This window comes from Pseudorasbora parva, chromosome 21 (genome assembly GCF_024679245.1).
Source record: "Pseudorasbora parva isolate DD20220531a chromosome 21, ASM2467924v1, whole genome shotgun sequence".
In the NCBI taxonomy this organism is placed as follows: domain Eukaryota; kingdom Metazoa; phylum Chordata; class Actinopteri; order Cypriniformes; family Gobionidae; genus Pseudorasbora; species Pseudorasbora parva.
Window position 1 is genome coordinate 21,219,121 of NC_090192.1, and position 18,353 is coordinate 21,237,473.

General features: G+C 38.2%; 1 protein-coding gene across 3 annotated transcripts in view; it reads left to right on the forward strand.

The window, feature by feature from the left end:
• The window catches only part of caskin2 (CASK interacting protein 2), an 85,880-nt gene that overhangs the window by 3,944 nt on the left and 63,583 nt on the right, over positions 1 to 18,353 (forward strand). For all 3 annotated transcript variants that reach the window (XM_067430555.1, XM_067430554.1, XM_067430556.1), the window contains exon 3: positions 14,505 to 14,556. In XM_067430555.1, coding sequence (XP_067286656.1) covers positions 14,505 to 14,556 — 52 coding nt within the window. The remainder of the gene's footprint in view (positions 1 to 14,504; positions 14,557 to 18,353) is intronic.

The following is an 18,353-nucleotide window of genomic DNA, read 5'->3' on the forward strand; positions in this document are numbered from 1 at the left end:
GAAAAATATTAAAGGTGAATGCATGCATGAACAAGTTCTCCGTTTAGGATTAGAAAGAATTCATGGATTCGGGGATGATTGTTACTGTTGATCATATGTCCGTCATCGTATAAAGCCCACCTTGACAATTGAATTGGTCCGAATAGCTTTGGTTCAAGTGTAGTTGCTCCACAGTGGCTCAAGTTCAGACCAAACTTCCCAACCTCAAATGTTGTGGGTTAAGTTCGGCTAGCATCCAGGCTAGAAGTGGACATTATTAGGGCTACCTTTAGGTAGCCAACGGTAAAGTATAACAATTTATTTTGCCAGTGCCACCTTAAAATAATCCCCAAACAGCTGTAAATATCAAACAAAAATATCATATTTAAATGTTTTTATCAATTTTGTAAATAACATTTAAAATCAATAAAACTGTCAAAAGTTCTTTGTGAGTGAACGCAAAGTTCATGATTGAGCACTATGTGAAACTTTGGAGAGAACAAAAGCATTAATGCATTTTATATACACTCACCTAAAGGTACACCATACTAATACTGTGTTTGACCCCCTTTCACTTTCTACGTGGCATTGATTCAACAAGCTGCTGAAAGCATTCTTTAGAAATGTTGGCCCATATTGATAGGATAGCATCTTGCAGTTGATGGAGATTTGTGAGATGCACATCCAGGGCACGAAGCTTTCGTTCCCCCACATTCCAAAGATGCTCTATTGGGTTGAGATCTGGTGACTGTGGGGGCCATTTTAGTTCAGTGAACTCATTGTCATGTTCAAGAAACCAATTTGAAATTATTCGAGCTTTGTGACATGGTGCATTATCCTGCTGGAAGTAGCCATCAGAGGATGGGTACATGGTGGTCATAAAGGGATGGACATGGTCAGAAACAATGCTCAGGTAGGCCGTGGCATTTAAACAATGCCCAGTTGGCACTAAGGGGCCTAAAGTGAGCCAAGAAAACATCCCCCACACCATTACACCACCACCAGAAGCCTGCACAGTGGTAACAAGGCATGATGGATCCATGCTCTCATTGTGTTTATGCCAAATTATGACTCTGCCATCTGAAATTCTCAACAGATATCGAGACTCATCAGACCAGGCAACATTTTTCCAGTCTTCAACTGTCCAATTTTGGTGAGCTCATGCAAATTGTAGCCTCTTTTTCCCATTAGTAGTGGGGATGAGTGGTACATGGTGGGGTCTTCTGCTGTTTTAGCCCATCTGCCTCAAAGTTGTGTGTGTTGTGGATTAACTAATGCTGTGCTGCATACCTTGGTTGTAACGAGTGGTTATTTCAGTCAAAGTTACTCTTCTATCAGCTTTAATCAGTCGGCCCATTCTCCTCTGACCTCTAGCATTAAAAAGGCATTTTCACCCACAGGAATGCTCCATACTGGATGTTTTTCCCTTTTCACACCATTTTTTGTAAACCCTAGAAATGGTTGTGTGTGAAATTTTTTTTGTGAAACAGATTGTGAAATACTCAGACCGGCCCATCTGGCACCAACAACAATGCCACGCTCAATTTCTTAAATCACCTTTCTTTCCCATTCTGACATTCAGTTTGGAGTTCAGGAGATTTTCTTGACCAGGACCACACCCCTAAATGCATTGAAGCAACTGCCATGTGATTGGTTGATTAGATCATTTCATTAATGAGAAATTGAACAGGTGTTCCTAATAATCTTTTAGGTGTATAATTATTATTTATTTTTTACTTTCCCATCTCTACTTTTTCCATCACCATGTCCCATCTGTAGAGCCCTATTAATCCAGACTGAAAAAGTGTGTATCTTGATCAGGATGTTCCAATCCAATTTTGGCACAAAAATAAGATGGATTACTTGATCCTGGATAGCAAAACGTGATTTCCAAATCGAAATCATTCTGATCCTAATTTAACTTTTTGAACAACTGTCCCCCTTGGTTTCTGTTTTGTGTCATAGCACTGTGTAGCCCCGCCTTCTTTGACATATAATTTGTTAAAAATTCCACTCCACATAGCTGTACTGTATATTATGAAATAAATTCTGATTATGTTGGTTATGTTTGTTCTTGTGCCATACAGAGGTTTAAATTTCAGCGTGGAGAGACACACTATATTAAGTTGCATAGTTAGTCCACTTTTCAGCTTTGATCCATCCCAGTTTCATTTCTGGTTTCATTGTTGATGCAAATGATAGCGACTCTCGACAGGCTTCAAAAATCACAACACATTCACATCCTCATTGGCTTATGTAATAGGTACAACGCAAGTGTAATTTCCTAATAATGTGGAATATAAAAATCACTTCTTTGATTAATAGTCAGAGCGAATAATCAGTTATTTCAGTGTAGAAATGTTTTAATAAAAAAAAAAACTAAATACACATGCATGCTCTTTTTAGACATTTTGCCTTAATATAATGATACAATAACCTGGATTATATTTGACCTCTGTGACCTAAATGTTCTGTATTAAAAACCTAAATAATGACCTACTTTGAGATACTTAACATAATCGTTGGTATCACTATGGCCACTGCGATGATCCTGCGACGAGCTTCAGTTAAAACATTTTTGTTGTTACTGACAAAACGTTACTGGCCTGGTTATTTTAATTTCACAAAAATGATACATCAAAAGGAAGGACGCTCTCAAAAGTCTTTATGTGCAGACTAGCAAGGTGTATTTGATCTGACTGGTTCTCTGCAGCTTTGTTTACAGTCTTCAGCACCAAAACAACCTTACAAAGGCAGGCGACAAAACCAGACTTGCAGGAGATATGAAATCAGAACACCGTGTCTGCTTTCGTTGTAATGATTTTATCGTTTTCTGAGTGAGTAGTCTCAATCTGTTTATCTTAAATATCTTCTTTACTTCCTCCTTTATGGTTGGGTAAAAAATACAATTTTAGCATCTTTTTTATTAATCTTCATATTCATTCATAGTTAAGCTTCTGGAAGCCTTTTTTTTGCATCACAGAACTTGTTATAGTTGAGTTTTTGTGGGTAGAATCTGATTTAAATGAAAGCTTGTTCTGCCACAAAAAAGTAATAATAATAATTTTCTCTCACATCTTTATCAAGCAAATTATCGCAAGTTTATATTTTAAAATTCTGAGAAAAATTCTGAATTGTGAGATTTAAAGACATTAGTGAGGAAAAAGTCATAACTCAGATATGTACAATTCGGAAAAAAACTCGAAAATACAAGAAAAAAGTCAGCATTTTTTTACATTTAAAAGTTTAGAAAATGCACAATTATCTGTTTTGCTGCGCATTATCTCCCAATTCTGAGAAAAGTCAATTGTGAGTTATTCAAGTCAGAATTGTGCTATATAATCATTTAAAAAAAATGTATATATTTTTTTATTAGTTTAGTACTATTTAAGTTCAGTTTTTAGTGCTTCATGCCATTTAAATATGAAGAAGGGAAATGTTTGTGATCATTAATATTCATTGATTGTTTAATATGGGCATATTCATACCCCAGTGTGTGTATAAGATAAATGGATGGCAGTCTAGTATTTTGCTGAATTAGAACATTTTTTGTGAAACTTGTGAATTTGTGTACTTGAATTTGTGTCTTTTGAGTCTTTTGCCAGATCATTTACATTATTTTAAATGTACATTCAGCCAGTATAAGTCACCCTTGTGCACAGTCACGTGGTGTGTGTTACATAACCAGGTGATTCGTTTATCTCCTCTCATCCACTGGCAGTGAGCTCAGACACCTTGACAATTTTCCGCTTGTTTTGTTCAGAGAGGCTTTCATCTTGTGGCAGAATGTTGTTTAAGAAATGAGCCGAGTTTCAGTGTTTTGGAGAGGTATTACAGTAAAACCTTTTTCCTATTTTGTACTGGTAATTCCCTTTGAACACACTGTCATATAGGCTCATGGGATAACAGTAGGCTGTTGGGTCTGGATGCTGAAATCCGTGTGGGTAAACCTTATGCAAAGATGAAAAGTTTGTCTTTTGTCAGTCCAAGTCAGTCTTCATTTCTAATGCCAACTTGTTCCTTTTCTTTTTTTGGTGTTGTGTGCGTCATGGGTAAAATAAAATGGCTCATAGCTTTTACACACTGTTATAGAGTATAGAGTGTGTTAGCCTGTATTTCACACTGTACTGTTTACTAGAACAAATTGTAGGTAGGTCATTCAACTCTTTACCCTAAATTCATTCTGGCAAGCCAAACCCAATCAGTTGTGATCCATCTAATTAAAGTCATTATATAATCTGTTGAGAGATTTACCTCCCAACACCTTCTTGTGTTTCTGTACATTTGTGAAAAAGTGTTAAGGATCGTGACCCTTTTTTTATTTTTACCATTGTGAATTTTAAGTCATAAATAAATAATTAAACGACTTAAGGACTATATTATTCCATTTCACTTGAATTACAAAATGCCTTTTTTTTTTTTGTAAAAAAAGGTCAAAAAATTTAGATTTTAATGACCTTGTCACAGTACTGGGGGTCTATAGGGATTTTTTTGTCACATGACCACTAGGGTTAGGTATCGTTCACATTTACCTGAAATTCGGTACCGATACCCAATGGTACCTTTTTTCAGTACATTAAGGATGTTTGCATCAATAACTGTAAAGAAGTCTATAAGTCATTTTATTGACATTAAGGCAGAGTTGCCTTGGTCACTGCCTGCCATTGTCTGTGATTTTAGTTTACTGTAACATTTACCAGTAAATTGTAGGCTACTTACTTAATTGAATTCATAAAAACAGCCATTTTAATTTATTTTTTATTTATTTCATTTCTGTGAAAAGGTTTTTTCACAAATTTGGTGCCATGTATTTTTTGCTAATCAAATGAAGACATACAACATTTAAAAAAATGTATCTGTTAATTTAGTGTGTGTGTGTGTGTGTGCACGTGTGTGTGTGTGTGTGTGTGTGTGTGTGAGAGAGAGAGCGAGAGAGAGGAGGGGGGGGGAATTAAACTGCATGTCTGCGCCATTAATTCACAGAAACACGCAGGATTCGTAAATAGTCTTTTTGTGGTGTAATGTTTACAGACATTAGTCTATATCACCAGGCATATTTTCCGAACATTGGTATGATTGATTTTAATATGAGTTGTTACTCTGTAGTAGCCAATTATGACTGCAGGATAAGGATTTTGTCAATTTAAAAATTTTAACTTTAGAATATATCCCAAACCTTTGAAAGATGCAGTATGCCGGCATCTGTCATGACAACGCAGATGGAAAATATTAAAGGTCCCATTCTTTGCGTGTTTTTGGAGCTTTGATTATGTTTAAAGTGTGCAATATAACATGAGTTCATGTTTCGCACATCCCTCCAAATCTTTAAATTCAGGTTTTCCAATCACTTCCAAGGCCACAGATGTATAAATTCAATCACCTAGTCATGCAGACTGCTTCTACAAACATTTGTGAAAGAATGGGTCACTCTCAGGAGCTCAATGAATTCACGTGTGGTATCCTTATAGTTTGCCACCGGTGCAATAAGTCCATTTGTAACCAATAACCAACTGTTAGTGGTTTTATAACAAAGCGGAAGCAATTGGGAACAGCAACTCAGCCAAAAAAGTGGTAGGCTATGTAAAACCACAGAGTGTGGTCAGTGCATGCTGAGGCGCACAGTGTGCAGAAGTCGCCAACTTTCTGCAGAGTCAATAGCTACAAACTTTGTGATTAGCTCAAGAACAGTGTGTAGAGAGCTTAATGGAAGTTTCCGTTAACTGGCCGAGCAGCTGCATCCAAGCCTTACATCACCAAATGCAAGGCAAAGTGTCGCATGCAGTGATGTAAAGTGCACTGCCACTGGACTCTGGAGCAGTGGAGACATGTTCTCTGGAGTGAAGGATCACACTTCTGGCACAAGTCTGGGTTTGGCAGTTGCCAGGAGAAGGGTACTTGTCTACATTGTGTCAGGTGTAAAGTTTGGTGGATGGGGGGGTTATGGTGCGTGGTTGTTTTTCAGGGGTTGGGCTTGTCCCCTTAGTTCCAGTAAAAAGAGCTCTTAATGCTTTGGCATACCAAGCCAATTTGGAACATCTTGGTATGCTGAAACTTTGGACAATTTCATGCTCCCAACTTTGTGGGAACAGTTTAGTGATGGCTCCTTCCCTTTCCAACATGACTGCGCACCTGTGCGCAAAGCAAGGTCCGTAAAGACATGGAGCGAGTGTGGTGTGTCCTGGACTCAACCCAGTAGAACTCCTTTGGGGTGAATTAGTGAGAAGACTGTGAGCCAGGCTTTCTTGTCCAACATCAGTTCCTGACCACACAAATGCGCTTCTAGAAGAATTGTCAAAAATTCCTATAAACACACTCCTAAACTTTGTGCAAAGTCTTCCCAGACGAGTTGAAGCTTTTATAGCTGCAAAGGGTGGGCCAACTCCATATTAAACCCTACAGATTAAAAATGGGTTGTCATTAAAATCCATGTGCATGTAAAGGCAGGCATCCCAAAACTTTTGGCAATATAGTGTATTTGTTTAACATTTTTACAGATGTACTTTGTGACTTTGTTATTGATAGCTTAATTGTGTTGAATTCCTAAATCCTGTGTATATAGAGGTATTGTTGATTATGTCACTCTTCTTACATGGTCACGTCCGTTCTTCAGATACATTTCGTGCATGTATCTTGTTGTGACTTAAAAGGTTTTTGAGGGGCAGTTCTTTTCATAAGTAAAGGTGGAAAGATGCCTTCAGGCATAAAAAAATGTACAGGCTCAATGACAATGAACGACTTGATATAAGGTGTCCTTTAAATTGCTCATTATGTTTATGGTGTGGGTTTAGGGCGTGGCTGAGCACTGTGTGGTTTCTGTGGCTCATTTCATTTGAAAGATGCCCACATTAGAAGCAGCTCTTCCATTCAACGAGAAAAGGCCACTGTTGACAGACACAAAGGGTGTTTGTGTTTCCACGCACGCTTTTGTGTGGATACTATGAGTGAGGGAGGGAGAGCGGGACATAGATGGAAATTGAGAGATTGGGTGGGTTAGCATGTCTGGAATGTTGTCATGTTGAAACTCGAACTCCTCTTGAAAGACCCACATCTTTTTTTTCTTCCCCTACAGCCATATGTAAAGTTCATAGCTCCATTGGCATTGTGCCCTCTGCCCGATGGCCATGGGATGCCTCTGTTGGAGTACAACAGGGCCTGTGATTAGCCCAAGATGAGCCAAAGGCATGGCTCACAGACCCCTCAGATCCATAGGAAATCGGTGATGGCAATTTGATACAATGTCAGCCTATACTTGGATTGGTCATAATACAAGTGTCTGCCTTGAGCTGTTTACTCCACGTGTACTTGTTAAATGTTTTCTTTTTATATATATAAATATATATAATATATATTGTGGCCATATTCTGAATGAATTTATAGCTAACAACTTACCATTGTGCAACAATGCATACTGTAGTGTATACTGACTAATATTTGGGGAAAAAATTGTATGATACTGTTATCATTATTCCATGGTAAACCGTTTAAACAGTGTTATACTGTCACATGACCTCATCACATTGCATATTAAATTGGCACCCAGTAATCATCTTGGAAATTTAGCATTTTTTGTTATTGTGAAAATTGTCTCAATTGTGTCTTAAATCTGATCATGAAAATTGAGGCAAGAACCAGGTGTTGATGGTACTTCATTATTCATCAATGAAAATGGAGTTGAGTGTATTGCATTGTTGGATACAGTTAATAAATGCAATGTGCTTTAATTTGCTCTTACTATTTCTGCCATATCTTTACATATGTAAGGGTAAATGGAAATATAGATTTGTATGCTGATGTGTTTTGTTTCGATTCCTGTCCAAACCTTGGCGTTTGTATTACTTATAATAGGCATAAATAAATAAATTGAAAGTTCTTTATTAGGCTTTATTAATAAATGTAATAGGCTTTTTCTACAGTTACCTCTCAGGCTGTGTAATATAGCTGTCTGTGAACGTAAAAAAGGTCTGCAAAGTTGTAAAGATCAAAGTGCACGACAAATTCTCCTAAAATAAATAATTGATTCTGAACTGCTGAAATGAGTCATCAGCAATTACATTCTTACTTCTTCTACCCAAGTAAAAATTAGCTTAATGCCAGCCTATTTTGTTCATTAAAACATCTACTTTGACCCGTTCTCAAACACAACCGTTGTAGCCAGAGGTGTAGTGGTAAAAAAAGAGGTGGGTAAACTATAAATTCTGGGTGACTGCATCGTGGTCACTGTAAGGTGGGCCACTGCCTACCGGTGTATGCAGCCCGATCTCACTGCAATTCGTAGTAAAACGAGGTGGCTAATATGAGCACATATGAGAGAACACACTAGAACATATTCACATTAAACAAGCTGGAATCAAAGAATTTGACTTTTGTCTTAAAAAATTACTTAAGCCGACTAATCGATTATCAAAATAGTTGTCGATTTCAGTTTTTGCCAATTGCTAAAGAGGCAGGTGCAGATTAACGACAGAAGGATGAATTTGGTGCCACATATTTTAATTTAAAGAACTCAGTTTCTGTAATCAACAGAAGAAAGACAATATAAGTTGGACTTTAGTTTCCACAAGTGTAGCCTAATGGCTGCCGACATTAACAGAGGATTTTGCTAAACTATAAAAACAATAAAACCAAAAATGTTCTATTTGAACACAAAATACACTGCATCATTACAGCTTTTTCTACAGGGTTTCGACATGCTCTCTACATTAAACCAGCTGCCTGTGATTAATTAATATCACATCAATGTCCAGAGTGCCTCTTTGTCCACTTGATAAGTGATTGAAAAGTGTCACAAGCCGATTAAATGTACTACAAATGGATAATTGTCATTTTGAAAATTTCTGGATATCCATTTTTGAATCTTGGTTGCGTGTCGTTCATGAATGATTCGTTCATTTTTAGACTTCGTCTAACTGTACAACAAACAACCAATGAAAATGAACAATATGAAACTAAAACGACATAAGCTTAATTTACAATGTCTTAGGAACTGTAGGCTATTTAGAAGTGGATAAACTCTATTTAGAGGTGGATAAACGCACTTTGAAGGTGGGTAAACGCTTTTTTTTAATTTTGGGAGGTGCGTAAACGGCGTTTACGTCCGTTTAGCCTCCACTACATCCCTGGTTGTAGCTGAGGCCTGGAAGTCTTGGGTTTGTATTGTTGACATTGAGATGACACTGTTTTCAGCACTCCAAATCCACTTTGGGTGAGGACTTGATGCTGGAAAAACCGATGGCATCTTTCGTATCTGTATCTAGTTAAAATTCAGATATGGTAATAGGCTTTTCATTTCTGACCTGCACTGTAAGTTGTAGACCAAATCACAACTCGACCATCTGACCAGTCAGAGCAGAGTGCAGGGTCACGAAAAGGAGGGGTTTAGAGAGACTAGCTCTGCGTCCCAATGTCCATACTATCCATCCTAAATAGTTTTTGTGAGATTATATTAAGTTTATCCCAAAGCATACACTGTAAAAAAAAAGGCAAATTTTGAACTTTTGCAGTACAATCGACTTGTATGTTTAAGTTATTTCAACTTAAATGATGTTAAACTGACTTTAAAAAATGAGTTACATCTTGTATAACTAATAAAAACAAGTTTAACATTGCTTAACTTATTTTGATGAGTTAAAACAATGTAAAAACATATGTTGTCATAACTTATTGAACATATAATTTTTTACAGTGTAGTATAATGTTGAAAAGAGCATGTCAAAAGCCCCCAGATGGTCTACTTTTTCCTTCTAGATTTTCAAAGTGTGGATCCATGCACACTATGAAGGTGAAGTAAAACGTGTTCGAAAAACGACAAAACATGATGGGTATGCATGGCAGGCAATGAGAGCTTTAGATAAAGGTTTAAGTGACTAATAATCAGTTTAACCTGACAATAAATATATGTTTAATGTTATCCGTGTTATTTTTCACCTGCAATAACAATGTGGGCTTTTATAAAGATCCGTTTAACTTTTAAATGCATCATTATGCATTAATTTAAGGAGAGTTATCTGCATGAGACACATGACTGCAGATCAACGTGCTACTGCATTTCTCTCTGATATGTAAGAAATTAAATGAAATGTGGAGGATTTTACCTGACAAGATGATTGACAGGCTAGTTTACAGTGTCAGGATGCGACAGAGAGCAAAGACGCAATTGTATAACGTATATCCCAAACCTTGTCTACTCTTTTGCAACACACTCAAAAGTATGTACTTTTTCTTTGCATAAAGAGTACATTTTAGGGCGTGTAAGTAGGTGAATAAAGATTTGCAAGTTTGACGTCACTTTTTGTAGACCAACCGGCATATAGCTTCGCACAGATTCCCTCAAGAAAAACCCAATAGGATTTTCCCATCGGCTTTTGGATTATCACAATAAACAAGTTCTGTGATCAACGCAAGTTTATGATACTTACATGTTTTGTCCATCAAGATTATTATCACAGATGAACGCAAATTTTATTCATTTTGAAGCCTAAAGGCAATTGCCAGAAGTAAAAGGATAAAGATGGCCTTTAAACTCACTACACAACAGTCCTGCCAATTCAACGTCACCATCACTAAACATCCCCCAATCAGAACTTTTCTGTTAAAAGAACACGTCCAGTGTTTTACTTAAATATCCAATCAGGCAACAGCATTCTCGTGCGTGTGCGGACGATCTGAAAACACCAATAAACAAGTTAGCTGCTTTACAGCAGTCTCCATTTAAGATTTTCTTAAAGTGAAATTCAGTCCATCTGTGTTCTGTCACGACTCACGAACCGCTTGTGCTGTTTGCGATTGTGTTTGCTGAATAACTGCACTTGTGTGAGCTACTGAAATGAGCCAATCAGAGCAGAGCTCATCAATATTATTCATGACCCTTACAAATAAGGCAAAAACAGGGACAATTAATTCTAGGGACAATTTCTAGGGTTGTAAATGGACCTGTAAAATTGTATCTGGACAATTTTTGCCGTTAAATAAGCCACATACCCTCTATGAAGATATCAGAGAACAATTTAACATTGTTTCAACTCATTCTAGGGCACCATTAGGTTGTTGAGGCAACGTGGGGGAGAGGACGCTGGCGTTGTCTGTTCGCCGCTTCTCCACCCACAAATCATGTTACTGTACTATTAGATTTAGATTTGATTTGATTTTATTATGTTTGTGACTAGTCTAACAGTCAGAGCTACAATTGGGGCTGTTGCTGATTGCTGGCAGCCACTGAGAGGACGTTGGAGCGGCTTGGACTTCTGCGCCGACCCCGGTGTGTCCACAGAAGTGCCCGGAGAGCTTTGTCTGCCTCCTGCATGGTGCTGCGGCGATCCCCACCGTCTGAATCGTCAAGAAGACCCATCATCTGGTCTTCAGCTGTCATGCCTCGACGACATCATCGGGACACTGCCGCTGGGAGAAATTTAAAACATGGAGTGGACCACAGTGTGCTGCGGAGCTGACAGAGACTTCCACCATCAGCTCTGTTTCTGTTCACCATCAGCTCTGATTCTGTTCACCATCAGCTCTGTTTCTGTTCACCATCAGCTCTGTTTCTGTTCACCATCAGCTCTGTTTCTGTTCACCATCAGCTCTGTTTCTGTTCACCATCAGCTCTGTTTCTGTTCTGTTTTTTGTGTTGGTTGATTGTTTGTAGTATTCTATATGTTTACATGTTATTCATTTTTTGTTATTTTTTTCCCCCTTTGTTGCACTTTGAGATTCTTCGGAATGAAAAGTGCATTAAAAATCTATTATTATTATTATTATTACGAGGGAACTGGAAGGGAACTGTTTGACGAGGGAACTGGAAGTGCTAAAATTCTAACTCGCTCCTTCAAAGTGATGTCTTACCTGCCACCACAAAACAATTTCAGAAATTAGGTGACATGTAATGTATATTATGAAAAAATGTAAGTGTTTTTAACTTTGGATGCATGTAAACTTGTTGTAGACTTCAAAATAAAAGTATATGTGGCATTTATAAGTTTATAAAGCATAGTTTTTTAAAGTTTTTTTTTAAGGCATTTATAAGTTTATTTCAACAATTGTTGAAAATGCTTACATTTTATTTATATAAAATGCTTTTAAAAAATATATTTTTTTTTTGAGTATGGAGGCAAACCTCCCTTGTATGAACTGCGAAATAGTTTTAAATGATCATAGACATACAATATATCTTGTCACATACTGTACATGTCCTAATATTTTCAATCTTATATGTCATTACCGGTTATCCATGACCATGAATGGCCTCTATCATAAGGTAAATGTTATGTTTTATGTGAGCTGATAGCCATAGATGCTTATAATCAGGGAATAATAAGATTTTTTTTTGTCTAATTTGGTTTTAATCCAGAAGATGTGGGTGCAGGAATTCATTGCATCGTTTTTGCTCCCACTTTGCCTGAGGGTACAAATAGTTATAGATCTGATTTCTTTCAGATTGATTTGGAGTATGAGAGAGGATCTTTTTTAAGGCTGATGCTCATATATATATGGATTGGATTGAAAGGTTTCTAAGCAAGTGAATGATTGAAGAGTGTATAGGGTGTAAGAACACAAAGGAATCTTTAAAGTCAAAATGGGGCAGGCAGCTGTGTGTGTACTGACAGGTAAGTGAACACTGTTTACATTTACAGTAAATATTCTTCTTTTCCACGTTTGAGATAAAAGGATGTGTAGCTCAGGGTTCATTTTAAATGATGACACGGCTCCATGTTGTTTAGAGGACAGACTTGTCTACCGTCTCTGACAGTTGGGACAGTCTTGCTCTGCATTCATTGCTCTTCACTTTGTGACCTAGATCACATTTTCCCTTCAGCGACAGGTGGAGCGTACAATTTTTTTTTTTTCAGTGTTTCATTTTTTAAAAATGTTTACAGTGCTAACAAGGCATCTCTTTATTTTCAAATATTCAAAATGTTTTTCTTCGAAATCATTAGAGCATTTGGTCTCTCATTATAATAGGTGTACTATATAATAATTTGATACACTGCACTTATTGTGTACATACATGTTTTTACATTGTAAAAAGCAATTACAACTAACATCCCACCACTGCCCAGATGAGAAGCGAATATGTTTCTCTGCTGGATAAAGTAAGCCAGCATCTCACTCGTAAATGGATGAGGATTGCAATCAAGCTAAAGATTAGTGAGGTGACTTACCGTTGTCGTATACAGTAGGAATGCGCAAGTCTGTTATATTGATGTGCAAACAAACTCACGATGCAGTAAAGTTTGTGCAAAGACCTTTCACTACATTCGCCTGGTTTCCACTCATATTCAGGACAATGGTTTGATCTGCCTCGTGTGTGTTGCTGCATTTAGTAATTCTAAATATATCTGTGTACTGTATAATGAAGTCCTTTTCCATCCATCCATCCATCCATCCATCCATCCATCCATCCATCCATCCATCCATCCATCCATCCATCCATCCATCCATCCATCCATCCATCCATCCATCCACCCATCCATCCACCCATCCACCCATCCATCCATGTCCTTTCTTTAAAAAGACACCTACATTTACCTTGAAAAAAACGTGCAGAAAATACAGTTTTGTGAGAATCATCCTTCAAATCTGATGCTTTACTTTGCTAGATATAGCAAATGATGACAATGTGTTAAAGATAAATGATATATCCTTAATTTAACCGCAAGGTTTCGATCATTTTTGACCCGGTAAGAACTATCAGCTGCATTTTGGATTTGGACTAACTGTGCCATGTTTACTGAAGATGCCGTGACTGCACTGGGACATTCCAGTGTTTGTTTCACTCCACTTGTTTGCATTTGCATGTTCCAATAAAGGAAAAAAAAAGGAACATTTATTCTGAGTCCTGTGTCATGTGTCATTTAACATTTAAAGGTATTGGTGACCACTCTCTGCCTATGTAAAACAGAACATGCAAGCCACTTTTTTGCTCTTGTCCTTACAGTATACATGGAAAAGTTTATTCATGGAAATCATTCCAGATTTGTTATTGTTTGGAATGCTTGGCTGCATGGCTGTTAAGACAGTGTTTTTGACAGGATTAAATAAGACCAATGGCTGATCTCATGAAAGAGCTTCAATTAAAGGGATAGTTAACAAAATAAAAAATAAATTGTTAATGGAAAATAGCTTCAAGATTCTGATATTCATAGAATGCAGACTTGGAACTGTATGTGCGCAAGTTAATAATGACAGAATTACCATTTTTTGGCTGAACTGTCCCTTTAAGTTTTGAATCATAGAAATACTTTTCTGACTTTTTTAGTTTATATGCAAAAAAGTAATTATTATAACATACATATTTTGCAGATGACAAAATAGACACGTAATGAATGTTTTGTTACTCACTGGGAAAATATGGAAACCATCAATCTATGTTGTGTTTGAGTACAAAACAATTGCCTGTTGAAAGTTTGAAACAAGTGCTTTCATGCCGTAACATCATCATGCCTCATACCTCTCTAATGGAGGGATCAGCGGCTGACTGATTTGTTGCTAACATCACATCATGTCCTGACTTTTATTTCCATCTGTTTTTCTAGAGTTACTGGGCTCCACAAAGAGGCTGAACGTGAACTACCAAGATCAAGATGGGTAAGTTCTCTCGTATTCGCACAAAAGTGAGGAAAACAAGGAAACACGAGCAGGAGTTGTGTATGACTCTACATCAGAATAGATGATGGGTGAAATCGGGTTGATTTATGCCAGTTATCTCAATAGCAAAAAGTGACCGATCAACCTGAATTCACCTTATAAAATGACCCACCAAAATATGTTAAATTTATGTGAGTCATCCAGACCTGTTCCCTTTAGAGTTTAATATTTATGCAGTAAACTCAGCAAACTTGACTGAAATATATGAATTTTTCATGTTTATAACTGCTGAGGAGCAGATTGAAGAAAACGGAGCACATCAGACATAAAGCTTTAATCACATGTGCAAGGTTTATGTGCACCTTTGACTGATCAGAACATTGTGTGTGTGTACCACCTGTTTAAACACGGAAAATGTGCTGTTCTATCATGTCAACATCTTTTTTACTAGAAGGTGGTCTGTGCTTTCTGACACCATGACCGGTTATCCCTTATTCAATAATAAAAATAAGAAAGTGTGTAGGGACCTGTTGTAATCATAGGCATTCTTATTATCCTTCTGTTTCTTCTTCCTTACTTCGCTCTTTAGTCTATGGCAGCCCATAGAACCACTTACGGGAAAGGTCTGAAATTTGGCAAACTAATAGAGGACAATTTTATAGCAAATAGAAAAATTACCTAACCCTAACTAGTCTCTAACTCAATCGCTCTAGTGCCACTAACTGTCCAAAGTTGCTAATAATGTCCGAACTGATTCCTTGGCTCAAGAACTCCTCCTAGACTAGTGTTGGTTTGATTTTCACAAAAAATTAACCAGCTCTTCAAACCATGCAGAGAAAAAAAGTTTTGGCTTTTAAGGGTACGTTCACACTTGTAGTTTGGTTAGTTTGGTCCATACCAAAAAACAAAAACAAAAGATATAGTCCTGGGCCCTCATTTATCAACAGTGCGTAGAAAAGGTTCTATATTTCGTCGTACGACTGAAATTTAGAATGTGTGTAAGTACACGAAAATCCGTATTTATCAAACGTGCGTACACAGTTCTTACGCACATGAGTAAGCAATCATTGTTGATAAATACCACATGTGCGTAAGTACCATGCTCGTTCACATTCATGGTCATTAGCATTCGGAAACGCCTCCAATTAACCATATATGGTGACAACACTTCCCTTTAAAAATTACGTGATTGTGTTTTTTCCTCACTGCAATAATGGCAAAGAGAGCAAAGAAGAGGAACTTCACAAACACAGAATTAGAGATACTTGTAAATGAAGTTGAATCCAACCAACAGATATTGTTTAGTTCATTCACTGCAGGAGGAATGACAAATAAAAGAAAAAATGCTGCATGGGAGAATGTCACCAATGCAGTTAATTCCGTTGGGTCTGAGGAGAGAACTGTCCCAGAAATAAAAAAAAAATGGTTTGATATTAAAGTATTGGCTAAAAAACGTGTCACAGCACACAGACGAGAAATGTCCGCAACTGGAGGAGGACAGACAACAACGGAACTTTCCCCATTGGACAACCGCATAGCCTGCATCATCGGAGACACGGCTCTGTCCGGGATTACTAAGGACGGTGACACTGATGCTCTTGCGACAGAACAAACCGGGCCATCTAACACCCAAAGTGAAGGTAAAATAAACCAACTGGAATAGGATATTGTGTTTGCATACATTTTATTTCAATTTGTAAACTTTTAATGAAATCATTCATAGGATAAACTCAATTAAATTAATGTGAACATTTGTTTCCTTAATAGCGACACCCGTTGTGCCTGAGGAGCTTGAGGAGCCGGGCCCATCCATTGCCCCTTCCATGCGCCGTGCGCCAAGAGTGCTGAGTGAGGCGGTGCTACAAAATCAAGAGGAAACAACAAAATCCATTAATGACCTAAAGGATCAACTGAGCAACATAACGAATGTATTGATTCAAATCAACGAGTCTCTGAAACAGATTGCCTCTTGCGCAAATACAATTGCTAATAAACCATAAACCGCTGACTAATGTGATTTCAGTTATTTGTTTCCACGAAGCTGCAAAACACAAAATGAAATCGCTGTAATGTTTCTGCACTTGACCAATGGCCAGACTTACCTAAAATGTCTGTATGATCCTCTGTCTTGTCTGAATGCCAGCGGCATTAGGAGGTGGCAGGGGCACTGCATCGGGCATAGGGCCGTCTGGTCTTGGGGGTTCCTGCAGAGGGATGCCCTGTCTGATGGCCAAGTTGTGTAGCACACTGCAAGCCATGATGATTTTGCATGCTTTTTCTGGCTGATACTGCAGTGTCCCTCCCGTGCTTGACAGACACAGCCATCGTCCTTTCAGCAGGCCTATTGCGCGCTCAACTGTGCTCCTTGAGCGCGCATGGGCACGGTTGTACGTCTGTTCCTGCTCGGTCCTCGGGTTGGTTAGGGGGGTCATTAGCCATGGCTTTAGCGGGTAACCTTGATCACCTAATGATGAAATAGTTTTAAGTAATTGTACATAGCCCTACAATAGCATTTTAAACATGTTGTAGCCTTAAATTCACCAATGAGCCAGCCATCCTCAACAGCGCCTTCTTGGAGACGCACACCCACAGAGCTATTCTGCAGAACGAACGAGTCGTGTGTTCCCCCAGGCCACCGCGCAACGACGTTTAATAACAACAAATTTGCATCACAAATTATTTGCACGTTAACAGAATGAAACCCTTTTCTATTTACATAATTAAATTCGTTGGTTGATGGTGCTTTTATGGCGATGTGGGTGCAGTCTATAGCTCCAATTATGTTTGGGAATCTAGCAATGGCATGAAAGTCCCGTTTTATTGCGGCTTGTTGAGGATTTCGATAAGGGAACTGGATGTAGGTTGGGGCCAAGGAAATAATTGCATCCAACACTGCCGGCATGATCCTACTCACTGATGGCTGGGATATACCACATATGTCTCCAACCTCACGCTGAAATGTGCCAGTAGCTAAAAATCCAAGGGTGGACAGGAGTTGGATGTGCACGGGAATGGCTTTCGTGCGATTTGTTTCTCTCTCCAACACTGGTCCTAAATCACGACACAAATCCAGCAGTACATTTTTGGGAAAGCGGTACCTACTTAGAAGCCACTCTGTGCTCTCGCCAAGCAGATCAGCGCGATCTTGGAAAACGCGCTCTCTGCGGAGCGCATTGTTTGCCAAGTCTTCCAATAACGCAAGATAAGCCATTGCACTGAGACAAATATATTTCACATCTGTCTTTTAAAGGGTTTGACACCAATTAAGCATTGTGTTTAAAACTAGACAAATTATAAATTGAGTGTTTTAAAGGAAACTCAGGACATATGTGGATTGCTTAATGCTTACTGTGACACTCTTAAATGCTTTTTATGTGTAGTGTCGCTATTCTACCACTAGATTATCTGCGTAAGCATGCTCAGAGGTGTGCTTATATTTACACACATTTCTACGTATAAGTACAAGTTGGTAAATCCCACACTTTGCGTGAAACTGTTCTTACGCACTCACTACGCACAGAACTGTGCGTACGCACCCTTGATAAATGAGGGCCCAGGTCCGCTTAGCATTGACGCTGACATTTTTAAGGGTGCTTTCACATCTAGTTCGGCTCATTTGGTCCGAACCAAGGGCCAACAATTATACATTGTTGCATTTTTCAGCTTTTTTGGTTCCTTTTCACACCACACTTATTGCTTTGGTCTGAACCAGTTAAAACGAACCAAAACGCGGGCACATGACAACATCCACATCACTCATTGGCCTTGGCGTATTTCCTAAACAGTGCCACCTAGTG